Below are 14,015 nucleotides of genomic sequence, written 5' to 3'. Positions count from 1 at the left end.
GCCCGCCACAATTTTAACGTGCCTCGATAAGCAGGTAAAATTAATTAATTTCTTTAAATCTATTTTCCAAAATTTTTGTCATACATTTTGTTTCGAGTTACATACAATTGAGGTTCCGTTTAAACGGTTATATCAACATCCTTGCTCGTAGCTTATCCTTAGCATTTCATATAAATTATTCAGCGCTTTATAATTATATTTGCATGTACACATGTATGTATAGTATATTACCTTACACTTTGCCATTTTTTAAAAAATTCTGGGTAATATTTATAAGAAATCAAATACCCATTTTCACTTATTTAAAATACTTCACTGGCGAATTTTCAACGCGCATGCGCCAACACTCAATTCACCTGACATTGCGCATTACAATAAACGAATAATACAGTTTTAACAGTTCTTTGTTGTTGATCGTGTGTTATTTGGATTTGTAGTTACTGTTGGTTCGAGCCGAGTTTCACGGTCCCGAATCGATATGGAACCCCAAGATATTTATTACAGCAAGGCCGAATACGTTGAGACGGTAACAGAACGTCCACTGGTAAATAAAACGTCTACCTAACCTCTCACGTATTTCGATGTTCCAGGCGTCTGGGAATAAAGTTAGTAGGCAGACCGTGTTGTGTGGCTCACAGAATATTGTTTTACACGGAAAAGTGATAGTGCAATCGGACGCTATTATTAGGGGCGACTTAGCCAACGTAAGGACAGGACGTTATTGCATTATCAGTAACAATGCTATCATAAGACCACCCTTCAAAAAGTTTAGCAAAGGGTCAGTAATTTTAGTAATTATTGCAGATATCACAGACATAATAATTTATTGTACGATGCGTTAATACCTTGACTGTGCTGTAACAACAAGTTGTGATTTCCCTTTACCACCAAATCTTTCTTTAGCGTTGCCTTCTTTCCATTGACAATGGGCGACTATGTATTCGTGGGAGAACGAGCAGTTGTAAATGCAGCTATCGTTGGTTCTTATATATACATAGGAAAAAATGCAGTGATTGTATGTAGTCCCACAAATATTTTATTCATATATATCGTGCAGAGTAATGAATTACATTCCTAAGAGACAAGTTGTGTTGAACTATGCAGGGAAGGAGGTGCATTTTGAAGGACTGTTGTTACATCGAAGACGGGGCTGTAGTTCCACCAGAGACAATAGTTCCCTCATACGCTCGGGTCTCCGGGAGTCCTGCGAAATGCGTGGAAGAACTACCTGATTGTACTCTTGAGCTTATGCTAGAGTTTACAAAGAATTATTACCAGCACTTCTTACCGTCTGAGTAAGGTTTAACATTATACACTTGTACATACCGTGTGTATAGAAGAACCATTATTTATTACATTTTGTACACATTTACTAAATCTGATCGAGTTCTTGGTTGACGTCTGGATCTTCATTCGGCGTCTTATTGCACGGAGCATCCCATACCATGTCATTCTTTTCTTTCATTATTGTTCTCCGACTGTGAAACGATGCAAATCATCGGTCGGATTATAATTCCGAAAATGAATAAAGGCTAAACCGCACCTTCTGTACCACAGAAATTCCAACGCCAACACGACAAGACTGAGAAGCGCGCCGTAGACCATTGAGACCAAAGCAAAATAGCATTCAGTGAACCCGATGCTGATAAAACTTGTTTGTCCTTGACACTGAGGCTTTGCTGTATACAGTCGGACTTCCGCTCGATATTTTAGACCAGTCTCACGCATCAAAAGAGCTCTGCAAACAACTGGTTAAATGATATTCATATTTATATCTTATTCGTGTTTCACTACGAGTCTTACGCGTTTCTTATAATCTCTCTGTAAGGCGATCGAATTTGTAACGTTAAAAGTGGGTCTAACACGTCTAGAAAACTGATTTCTTTGATTCCGCATTTTTCTTCCTCTTGAAACGTTTCTTGCATTATTTTGTAAGCCGTACCGCGCTCGGCGTGAAGCGCAAACAATTCAGTTCTAATGCGATGTACTCCCTCCTGAATAGTCATCCAGGAATCTTTCTGGCCCTTGGGCTCTATCCTCTGGTCCACGATTGCTCTCCTTATCGGGTCTTGGAATAACTAAATGAAAGTTAACGGCAGCTCTGCCATAAGTTTTTCAACCGTTTGTGTTCTTTTCATGTTTACTAGGTAATTAGTTAACGTATCAATGAGATTCTGTGGTAATTCTTATGATTTGATTATTCCGTTTCGTTAAATAAAACGGAGATGGGTAAAATTTTATTCAAGAAAAACGAATATTTAACGACTTATTCGATTTGACAATTAAATTTTGATGTGTTCATAGTGAAATATTTAATTCTATAATTAACATTTTTATTTTTATTTAACAAAAAATGGATAAAAAATTATTTATCTTTTATTCCTTATTCGAAACTTTTACCGAAATTAAAATTCGTTATCCCAAACTTCCCTACCGACTTACCGTGAAATAATACCGACTGTAGATAACATCTTGCGCACCTAGCTTAAGCGGACTGGTCAACAGATCGCCAAGAGTTTGAATGGAGTCGGTAGTGGACTGAAGAAGAGCGACAATATTGGCCGTGTAAGAGGCGTACAAACTCAGAGAAGTAATTAAAAGCATTAGTGTGACAATTCGAGGTGGAACCCTGTACGGCTCGTAATAATATCCTGTTGAATTCCAAACATACATTCAAATTGATAATCGTTATCGTTATGTTGAAAACCTAACCTATATACCTTGTTGAGCAACCGCTCCGAATATGACCATCAAATTATCACTAATCGTTTGTTTCGCTGGATTTAACGATTCCCAGTACTCGTTAGTACCCCGATAGTATTCCCATTTCGTTGAAAAGTTTAATAAAACAAGTACCAGCAGCAGGAAGACGCCGATCGCTATCCAGACGGAACGTTGAAACGGCAATGTAAATATGTTGCTTATGCTCGACAACAGAGGTTGACGGAATATGAACAACGAGCTGTACGCATTAATTTACTGTAATTACTATTACGCAATGTATCGCATTGATTACGGAACGAGATCCATCTACGCGCTACGTAAGTTTTATCATTAGGGTTAAAAGTGTCTTGCCGTGTTCGTGTGTATAGTTGCACGTAATCAAGGACTCCGACACGTTCTTTCACAAAGAAGGTTCCGGTACCCCCCAGATCAATTTCTCCGCGTTGCAACATCCCGGTCATTCCGCTCCATGAACCGTTCTCGTCGCGATATCCCCAGGTGTCCGTTATCTGAAAAGTGATGCTAGATCGCGAAAGAATTGAAACATTGTGGACAATCGAATTGTTTAAAATTCTAAAACATGCGGGAATCCCGAAATGACACATCTCGAATATTCAAGACGGGACAAGATCTGAATATAAAATGGAATCTTGCTTCTTTCAAGAATCTTACTTCCTGACAAATATGTTTGTATGAGTGTGCGACAACATTTTTCTATTTTTATTTATCGTTTTCCAAAGTATTAATATTTATATTAATTATATTAGATTTATTTTTGTTAGGTGAAATGTCCGAAATGAAAATGGTATTTTTGTTTCCATTTCATAATTAATTTATTCGTCCATATACACAGTAAATAAATATATATTTTCTAAAGAATGTTGAATGTCATCATTGACTTATTTTTATGTATAACTTATTACAAATGCCCACTCTGGTCTACATTACTGGTTTTAGTAGAAAAGAAAAGAACCTTACATTGAATGATTACAAGTTATTGTGAAATAAAGACAGATCGTTCCTTATGTTTGGTTGCATTTGTAAGGAATTTCAGAACCTTCGTCGACAGAATCGATAAATACATTGAACAGTTCTAATTATTTCTAACCTCATTCATAAACGATTATTATAATTACTTTTAGTAATTAGTGATTACTAATCAATTACTGCCAACCTTTGACGTCTATATAATTGTAGCGCCCTCTTAGTTCTTACCACAAGTTGACTGAAGGTTACAGAGAGGGCAGTAGAGTAAGAAAAAGAATATGGCGATGGCCTGGACGGTATACGTATTTATTACAACGTAATTAGATTCACTGTGTTCCATATATTTAGTAATACACTCAACCAGTGTGTTTGTGTTTGTGTGTTTATAATTAATGAAAAAAACATCTATTATGTAATAAGAATAATTCGTGAACTTTTCTCGCATACATTAAAGACATAAGAACGTAAAATAAATCAAACAGGTCCCTTCGTTCCATTCTTTACAAGTATATTAATTTATTGTCTGTGATTAGAAAAATAATTCCGAAACATTGCTTTCGTTCCATTACTTTGAGTCTCACAATTCCAACTTATTCCAAAGTATTTTTGTGTGGCTCATCAATACCAATATTATTTAAATTTCTTAAATGAAAATTATACATACGATTTATGTAAACTTTGCATTACCATGCACTTAGCAAGACAAGAGTCTGGAATTCTATATCTTTACCACAAGTCATGTTTTCGTGAAATAAATGAAGAAGTATTTAAGCGATTAAGCAAGAATACTTGAGAGGAAAAACCGAAATAGTTGAAAGAATTGAGATTCTCTTTTAGATTCAGCATTCTCGCTAGAAGCGATAGTTTCGAATATTCGAGTTGGGATTTTCCCGTTGTGGTTTCTGCTGAAACCTGAACGCAATGATCAAGTAGGCAGCTGTAGTAAGCATTATCAATTTTCTCGTAAACGTTTTAACCGCAAATTAGTGTCCTTTTTAGAATGGTCGAACAAAGAACAGACGAATTATTAATCGCGTTTCATTTCATGTTTTACAATGAATATATATTAAAAACAAATTTAAGCTATAGTAATTGCAGTCATAATTTTCACACATAAGGACACACGTTTCGAATAAAATGCATCTAATTATTCCACGCTCATTCGTGACTTACGTAACTGTGAATATACTTTTCGTTCTTTTTTTTCTTTTTGCCGTTGTTTGCAATAAATACTACAGCTGCAAGAAGCATGGCTTCCTCGCTAATTTTCAGTCTTTCAGAAACTTAAAATGTTTTTACAAGTCGCTACATGTTGGAAACGTTTCGAAACTTGCAGTAACAAGCGACGGAACGTTGCTCGATGTTAATCAGTGTAGACATAGCTTCACACATTAAAACGTTCTGTTTTTTATTTCAACCTACCGAAGAGGACCCAAATTTGCGATCGGAATGTTTACGAAGAAATAAATTGTGTATATTGAAACTACAGATGTATTTTTTTTCTATTTTTTAATTTGACACACTATTTTAGAATTCTAGACAGCTGTGGTAATCAATATTTGTAAAGACACCGTTCGAAACACGCGACGACACGAAAATTTGTAACGTTCGAAATCCATCGACGATTCGTAGTGCGCGAATGTCAATTTCCATTGTCCCACGCGTTCTGGCGTCGTGAGAACGACGCTCGCCCCCAGTATAGGTTAGAAACAGTGAAAACTCTCTTCTCGGCGTTCTTCGCGAAGGTCGAATCGTAACGAAAACATTCGTGTCGGCGAGTGACGTTTACAAACGAAGCAAAGACGAGTGAATAGAGGGAAAACTCACGTTGCGTTTATACGTTCCACCATATTCAGTACCCAGGGATAATTGGCCTTCGTTATTGGGTCTATATGCTTATTTTCGTAATCGGTTAAATGGTTGATCGTATCGGGATCCGTCATCTACGAATCGCAAATGCACGGGCTGATTTATCGTTACGATCTACGCTCGTAAATTTAACGGTTGAACAACGCTAGATACCCGCAAATACGATTCGTTCCATCTCGATCGGAGGAGTTTAAACATTTTTTATTCCGTTACCGGCAAATTTATTATCTTATCGACACTTTGAGCCGAATTCGTTCTACAAATCTTTCGTATTAAGCATTATTTACGATTGATCGATCAAATGGAAACGAATTGCCAATTCGCTGATCCGTCACGTTTATTGCAAAAGTCGCGTTTCGTTAATTGGAAAGCGATAATTTCACTGTTATTATTCGTAAATACCACCAGGCAAGATTTGAGCTCAGTCCGTTGGAGATCCCTTCTGCGTCGCGACGCCGGATCGAAATTGTTCATTACTACGCCGCGATCGGTCGTCCAGTTACCTCGGTCCTCCAATATTACGTCGCGCGAAGGACTCGGTCTGTAGATCGACGTTATATTCGTCAGGTCGTCCCGCAACCTTGTAGCTAGAATCACGTCGCTGTCGGGGAAAACGTTCATGTCTCCGAACGTTTCCGCAATTCCGTTCGTAAATCGATCACGGTTCGTTGTGTTCGCGTAAAAGACTCTACTGTCTTGTAGCAGAAGCCATTTCATCGGCGCAACGAACATGCCGCTCTCGTTGGCCTGCGAAGAAACAACTTGCATTTTCCGGACTCAGTGAACCGAAATTTTCAACGTTTTCTCGTAGCGATCGTTGGATCGCGTAATTTTAAACTGAAATTGGGACTAGTTGAAGTTGTCTGTACGTGAATATTCGAATACTTGAATATTATATTATGTGTTGCTGACTGTAAATCAAATTCTTTAAATTCGTCGCTTTATTAAAACTTTATTTTCATTCAAGGTATTTCAATATTCGAATAATGGTATTCGACCAATTATATTCAAATAATGTATTCGAATAATGATATTCGACCAATTATATTTGAATAATGTATTCGAATAATGATATTCGATCAATTATATTCGAATAATGGTATTCGTCCAAAAATATTTGAATAATGTATTCGAATAATGATATTCGACCAATTATATTCGAATAACGGTATTCGACCAATTATATTCGAATAATGATACCGAGTATTTGAAATATTCAACGTTTATTCGTAGTGTACGAGTACATGTAAAATATTCGAATAGTCCCGGCCCTGTTTGAAACTCACTGCTCGTAAAAGTGAAACAGCGTAATCGCAATCTAGGTCCAGCACGTATAATACTTGATGATCCCACGTATCGTGCGTTTGCTCGACGAATCCCTTGAAATCGTGATGGATCTCGTGAGTCAGTCGACTCCTTGACATCATCATAGACAAAGTAATCGCCTCGTCTATAATTCGTACAGTCAGGAATGTAAAAAATTACCTCGACGCAAAAATCAATTTACTTAGCTCGCAATTTTTTTTTTTTTTTTGTACCTGCTGTGAATAGAATACAATGATCAATTTTATGTAATTTTCGACCAGACGCATTTATGCGCAAGAAAAAAATTAATTTCTCGGAAGTCGCGAAGGACACAAATCCTATACAAAAATTCACTTTTAGAGTGTATATCAGTGTATGTATTTATTGAACTTATAAGATAGAAAAGAGAAGTATAATTTGTTTATTACATCGTGATAACATTTTCCATAGGTTTCATTTAAACGGAATTAATTTAAGAACAAAATTTATGAAAAATAAATATGTAAGTTCCTGTGCAAGAGAAACAGATATTTTCTTCATTAATACCACAATAATATATTATTTTCATAATACATTATATTTTGTATGATATTATATTACATCAAATAAAATGGATGTTTATACATTGTGAATATGGTATGGTAGTTTTCTTTATGTTAATTGTTTCTTTCAATACTTCTTCAAAAGAAGTTAATTATTTCTTTCAATACCTGCATAAACCACTAATCTATTTGGCACTCGAGTCTGACTCATTTTTCTTGTATGCGTAGTTTGGTTCAACACGTTTAAAGTCACGTTTGACTCAGAAGTCCACACGTTGTATTATTATAAGAATAACGTGTTTATCACGCGTATTAGGAGAAAGTACGCATGCCATACCATATTCATTGAATAATTGCGTAAAGGCAAGACACAGCCGAAGGTTGCTTCGAAACCTCACCTCAATAACGTTCGATACTATGAGTATCTACATACATTTGAGCGCGTCATGGACTTTTCTTGCGCTTTTCAGTTCATTTTTAAACACCACTATAACATACATTAACAAATGAAATACAAAAAATAACAGCTGTTAAAAATAAGTTAAACAAAATTATTTAATACCTTGTTGTTCAATCTTTTTTAATCCAAGGTCATATTGAACTCATTCAATGTGATTTACCAGATAAAAATATATAAAAAAAGGGAAGTTAACCTTCGCGACTCTGAAAGTATTTATATCGAGTAGATAAATTTCTTTTTACATATTTTCCCTTCAAAATATGCAAATTATGTCGTTCATCATTTTTCGTATCTTCGAAACTGAGAAAAAATTACCCGAGAGTCATGTTTTAAATGGACCACACCGTATACAACCATCGTAAACTACTGTTAATTTTTTCGTGCCAAATGAAATTCTTTTTATCATCCTGTACTTAAAAAGTTGATCCGTTATGTCGATGCCTCTGGTAGCAATCGCGGTTTTATTTTATTTTGTCTTCCGAAAGAAGCATTCAATTGAGTATCGTGACAAGCAGGTATCAAAACATCACGTTTATCTCGTCATTACGGGATAGTAATGTGTACTGTGATTAACGAAAATAGAAATTGTCTGAAACACGCCTATAAGTGAAAAATAAAATGTTCACTTTCAAAAAATTAAATACACTTTTCAGTTATTAAAAACGTTACTTAATCAAAAATTCTATACCACGCTATTCTATCGTACAATGGTTCGTGCGGTCTAGGTTAGGTCTCGATTAAACGATGATGGAAAACACATCACGAACAAGTGTTAACGATGTACATACATATACAACTCGCACAAAGAGACAAGTTTTACGATCCAGTTCGCATTATTCTTGCGATAGGCGATTTCCTATACAAACTTGTCGCGACACACCGATCTGTACACTACTGTTCATAAATATTTGGACATTTACATATTCTTGGTAAAATCTGTACAAACAAAACTTTGTTATGTCTGTCCATTGTGCGACGAAACTTGAAACGTTTCTATAACCTAACCCAAACTGAAATATAAGCTACAAAACGTGACAAAATTTTAGCCACCCCAAAGAAGGAGTGGAGAATAACAAACTTAAAGTCCAAATACCAAAAGTCTAATCTGGAACATAAGTAACAACACTTGTTGCAAATTAACTTGTACCGTACCGCGTATGGGTCTTTTCTTGTTCAGATTATTTTTATTGTACGTAGTTGAACGGTTTTAAACAATGATTCGAATTAGGTATAATTAAACATACTCTGAAAGAGGTCGTGTTTGGATTCATTTTCACCGGAAAAATTTAATTAATTCATTAACGACACTTTCATAAATAAGTCACACTAATAGTACACGCGCGACATCATTTCCAAGTTTTGATCATCGAGCGCACACAATGCAATGCTCGGTCGCTATTGCTGTCTCGCTCAATCTTGGCATATTCCACTCACGTTTCTTCGTTGAACGGTACAGGTAAGGCTGAGTCTCGGTTGAAAATTGCAATCGTTTCCTAGGCCGTTTTTTAATGATTCGGCAGTTTCGTGTTTGTCACTTAAGAGTATAAATTGCTTTATTGAAATAAACGGTTAGTGAAACAGGCTTATGCAAGCACCGAAAATTGCAACGAGAGTGGACGAAAACAAAAAAGATCCAATCGAAATAACAAATGATGAAGAAGCGATCACCAAACAATTTTACAACCGTGTGTGACAATTAAAGAATCACTTTTAAAGCCACGAAATAAAATGCAAAGATCTCGGTGGATAAAACAGCGCGCAAATTGTGCGATATCTGATTGGAAAAAAATATTATGAACGGATGCGCAAAAATTCAAAATGTTGGGAAGCAAACATAGTGTTTATTTTATAATGGGGACTCCACGAGAAGTCACTAGTACACGAAAAAGGAAAGAACAAATTCGAATTAAAGGAAATGACTAGGTCTTTTTTTCTCCGCGGAATACCTCTAAGTGATTCAGTAACGAAATAAAATGAGGAGTTTAATAAAAATACACGGAATTGTTCGAAGATCCTGGAATCAAGCAGTGTACTCAAAATACTTTTTATTACCGTGAATTTTTCAACCACACTTTTCAACCCCACGCATGGTAACATTTTTTATATACGCTGTATCTTAATTTTTCTATGTTACTAACGTTGCGGCGCAAATTTGCTGCAAGATACGTCAACGTCCACACGAAGTTATTTTATTATCCTCAATAATACAGATAGCTTGACTGACAAATACCGTTAGATTTTTTACTTGGCGTCTGAGAGTGATAAACAATAGATATAACGTAAGGTTGAAACTTCTCCTTCGACACGTTCACCTCCAAGAAAGCGCATTCGCGAATGGAAAAATTTCAATGTTTACATTTTACGGGAGACACTCTGCACATCAGATCACAACGCACATTCGAACTCGTTGCAAATCTTCGGAATAAACTTAGTTTTGGTCCAAGAACTAGATACACGATTTTATTATCGTTCACGTGATAAATACGATGGTTTGTACACATTCGGTTTGTTGCACGAGATATGCGTAACACTTCCGAAATTAATCGCAAGATTACGTGTACACAACGATTATATCGACGATAAAAGGCTCTTGATCAGATTCCACGGAGTGGTCGAATGCTTCTTGGCGGTAGCATATGACATATACTCTGTCGCTAGGACGATTTGAGTCTAACTGGCTCGCGAGGCGTCCGAGCATCAAACGAAGACCGTTAGTCCAGTCAAAACAAACAAAAGACGAAACGTGTTCACCGTGACTATTATGTGGTCAAATATAAATCGAATGGTTTACACCACAGCACGTGGTGCAATATAAATTCGAATAACTTTGAACGTATACTTGTTTTAATTAAAATTGAATCTTGCTTAAAGCATAAATAAAACTGAAAGTTTGTTCAAGTCGATTTAAGCGAAAGTTCGATTTTAATTTAATTTAATTTTGTAGATGCATTTATAATAACCGAGGATGACCTGAATGGTTGAAAGCATTACGAATAAAGTAAACAATAAACAAGGGATTGCTTAAATCGATTTAAACTTTAAATGATATATTCTTTAGCGTGTTCAATTCTTGATGATTCTTACCTTGTTAATTTTATTCGTACTATCCTTTCCACGACAACTTTCGTCCCACTGGTTCATTGTCATCTATTTCTACTATATCATCATACTTATAAATTCCAGACCTCCTTTTTCCTACTTATTGTCTCATTATTAAAACTTCCTCCCTTCGGAAATTTGCGTCTTTCCAATCTACTCTCCTTTAAACACGCTACCAGACCTTCGAGACACCAACGCTGCGAGCGGCTACATCTTTGTGGTTAGATTCAAAAGCAGCCTTTTGATGTACTTCACCTTTAAGCACTATTGTTCTACGTGATATATGATATCTACACTTTCTTTTTTCTTTACATAACAAAGTCATTATAACGGTAGTAATAAATTTAATTTTTTGTTTATTACAACAGATTGAATGTACTTTCAATTTAACATGTGTTTCAAAAAGGCAGCAGCCTTTCTAAAAATACCGCCAACCACAATGGACCGTGCAAATTTCTTGATCGATTCCAAGTCGATATGATCGAATGTTTCGCTAATTTTCTAAAGTAATATACAAAAATACATCAGAAAAAGAACTAATGAACTTACATACATATGTCTACTTAAAAATGTTTAATGTCATTTTTCATGAATATAGCTGACCAAAAACTCCCAATATTCCATAGTTTGTTTCTATTCTACAATTTCAATTCCATTCAAAAGATGCTGACACGGACTGTAGACTCCCTTTGCGAATAAAATAATGCATTTTGTTCCAGAGGGCCACGATGCGAGTTTGAGAAACACTGGACTTAGAGGCCCAGGCAGTGAACGTGTCAATCGAGCCAAGCGATACAAGAGCAGGGCTCCCTATTTCGGACGAATACGTTAATCGTACATCGGTTAATCTCGTCCGAGAGATTTACGGTTATTCGGCACACGCCCACGAGCCATCGAACCGCGCAATCGATTACGTAATTTTGCGATTTCGTTCGAGCGGTCTTACCTTCGCTAAACCGGCAAAAATGTGCCGAAACTCTCACTGGTGGAAACAGAATCGTAATCGCGTCATCTACGAATTGCACGAACGAATAATCAAACGCGTCACGGCTCACGAACGCCGTCCGACCGTTAGAAATCGACAACCACGCGAGAATCCACACAAACAGAAGCATGCTCGATGAAAATAAAGGTCGATCGTCGGTAACAAGTTTCGCTTCTCCAGCGAACGTCGAATCTGTCGGAACTCTCCCGTGACGAACGTCGCGTCGATGGTTGGAAAGGGAGGCGGCACGCCCTCGCGAATAACGGATTCTGAAACATTGAATAGCCAACGGCGTATTCACGAAACGATTGCGTTCGCAAATAACACCCTAACGACCAACGTACTATTTCTCGATTCAATTTCTTTCGTAACTCCTTTTTTCACCGTGGAATCGTGTACGTAATTTTCCGCGGCGATAAATTACCGGTTTACGAACGGTTTCTTCGCATCGTGCTCGCGAGACGGTTTGCCGAGAAATCGATCGACAATACTCGCATCGCGCGACACGACAATCACAGTACGGGCTAAGCCTATGAGAACGCGTTCGACCGTTTCCAGTTAGACGATCGATACGCGACAACGGGAGTCGGATCTGTATCGATTGTTCGTGTTCGAGCGGCTATTAAGCCGCGACGTTTCCGCGGGGAATGGAAGATTCCGAAACGATCGATCGGTCGATAATCAATGTCGCAGAAACAGAGAAGATCGCGGAATTGGAGACCGTAACACCTATCGACGTCGGCGAGAAGTTCTCGCCAGTGGAAATCCGACCTTGTTCGCGTCTCGCATCGGCGTGTCGCGTGACAAGTTAGTGATTGACACGTGCGTCGAGCCCACCGACGTTTCGTTATCAACGATAGCGCGTTCGTTGGTGGCGGAGGCGGAGGTGGTCTATGGCAGTCTATGTCGGACGAAAGTCGAGAGTGTGGTGCGACGGTGGGCTACGCGTGCTCAGGATTACTCAGCATACGCGAGAAGTTTGCGCGTTTATCTCTCGCCGCGACACTTCGACGAATTCGACTTCGTCGTTTCTCTTTCCTTCCTCGTCGCGTTGCATTCGGCAACGATGCGTTCTCTTTAGCGATTTCGCGTCGGTGTTTCGCGCGCAGAAGTCTTAGATTCCTCGAAACGCTTGTTAACGGGATTTAACGCGACGCGACTTGTCGTTGTGCGCGATCGAACGATTCCGCCGCCTCACCCGACGGATTCGCCCGCGAAGTCCATCTTTCTTCGGATATTTCTTTACGACAACCTCGTTATCGCGAAGCAATCAACCTTCCAGGTCTCGTTTATCTTGCACCATCACAATGCCATTACCATAATTCACTTTCGTCGTTTATCTGCACGGTCGCGCGCTTAATCCCACCCGTCTTTTCTCTCGTAATCGTTTCACGCGGTCGCTGTTTGCGCGCGAATCGCCGTGTACGAGCAAACGTTGCGGCAAATAAAGGAACGCGCGCGCGATATCGCGAACCAGGCGCGGCGTAGACTTTGTTCCTGTTCCGTGGCGCGGACGGAACGCTCGCGGACAAGGATCCGACGTATGGCGTAAATTTATTTATTTATGTAATTATTTGCCAAGTATATCGAGTTACCCCACTTATACAGGGTAGGGTATTTAAGCTAGGTCATCCGGGTAACTCGTTTATTTTTAAAGATGGAAAAGAACGTTCGAGATGGAGTTTGATTTTATGTGGGACATGTGATGTTCTCGGATAAAAATATCGAAGATATTTTAAGGTCGTTAATTTTTTTTCTAATGGATCAATACGACGACACGTCGATAGTTATTCAATATTTGGTCAAAATTAAAATATGTTATTTAAAAAAGGCTTCGATCATCTCGTCGACCACTTCGAGTCAATAGTTTTTTTTTTCAAAAGGGGAGAAAAATTGCCGAACCTCTTCACTGATCAGGATTCAGCCGACCCCGCTTTAATTTTATGAATTCATTGTTGCAATTTCTGATGCAATTTGAGGCCGAAGCGTTTTCCATTTGATCGTTGACATCATAAATATTTTTCCTGGTGGGAGTACTCTCGAG

General features: G+C 37.9%; 2 protein-coding genes across 2 annotated transcripts; one reads left to right on the top strand and one right to left on the bottom strand.

The window, feature by feature from the left end:
* The first annotated feature begins 365 nt into the window (after positions 1–365).
* Positions 366–1,879, top strand: LOC143146642 (dynactin subunit 5-like). The gene is made up of 5 exons (XM_076311111.1): positions 366–526; positions 591–778; positions 904–1,015; positions 1,105–1,295; positions 1,558–1,879. The coding sequence occupies exons 1-5, from the start codon at positions 479–481 to the stop codon at positions 1,598–1,600; spliced, it is 582 nt and encodes a 193-aa protein (XP_076167226.1). The 5' UTR covers positions 366–478; the 3' UTR covers positions 1,601–1,879.
* On the bottom strand, positions 1,025–12,238 carry LOC143146650 (ionotropic receptor 75a-like). Its single transcript, XM_076311123.1, has 10 exons — positions 11,933–12,238; positions 6,867–7,030; positions 5,983–6,327; positions 5,539–5,654; positions 3,076–3,246; positions 2,721–2,962; positions 2,443–2,651; positions 1,804–2,078; positions 1,544–1,738; positions 1,025–1,478 (listed from the first exon to the last, which is right to left on the bottom strand). The coding sequence occupies exons 1-10, from the start codon at positions 12,099–12,101 to the stop codon at positions 1,373–1,375; spliced, it is 1,992 nt and encodes a 663-aa protein (XP_076167238.1). The 5' UTR covers positions 12,102–12,238; the 3' UTR covers positions 1,025–1,372.
* Between the last annotated feature and the right edge of the window lie 1,777 nt (positions 12,239–14,015).

The sequence above is a fragment of the Ptiloglossa arizonensis genome, chromosome 5, assembly GCF_051014685.1.
Source record: "Ptiloglossa arizonensis isolate GNS036 chromosome 5, iyPtiAriz1_principal, whole genome shotgun sequence".
Taxonomy (NCBI): domain Eukaryota; kingdom Metazoa; phylum Arthropoda; class Insecta; order Hymenoptera; family Colletidae; genus Ptiloglossa; species Ptiloglossa arizonensis.
Note: the sequence above shows the minus strand (reverse complement) of the source record. Positions and strands in the feature narration are given on the sequence as shown.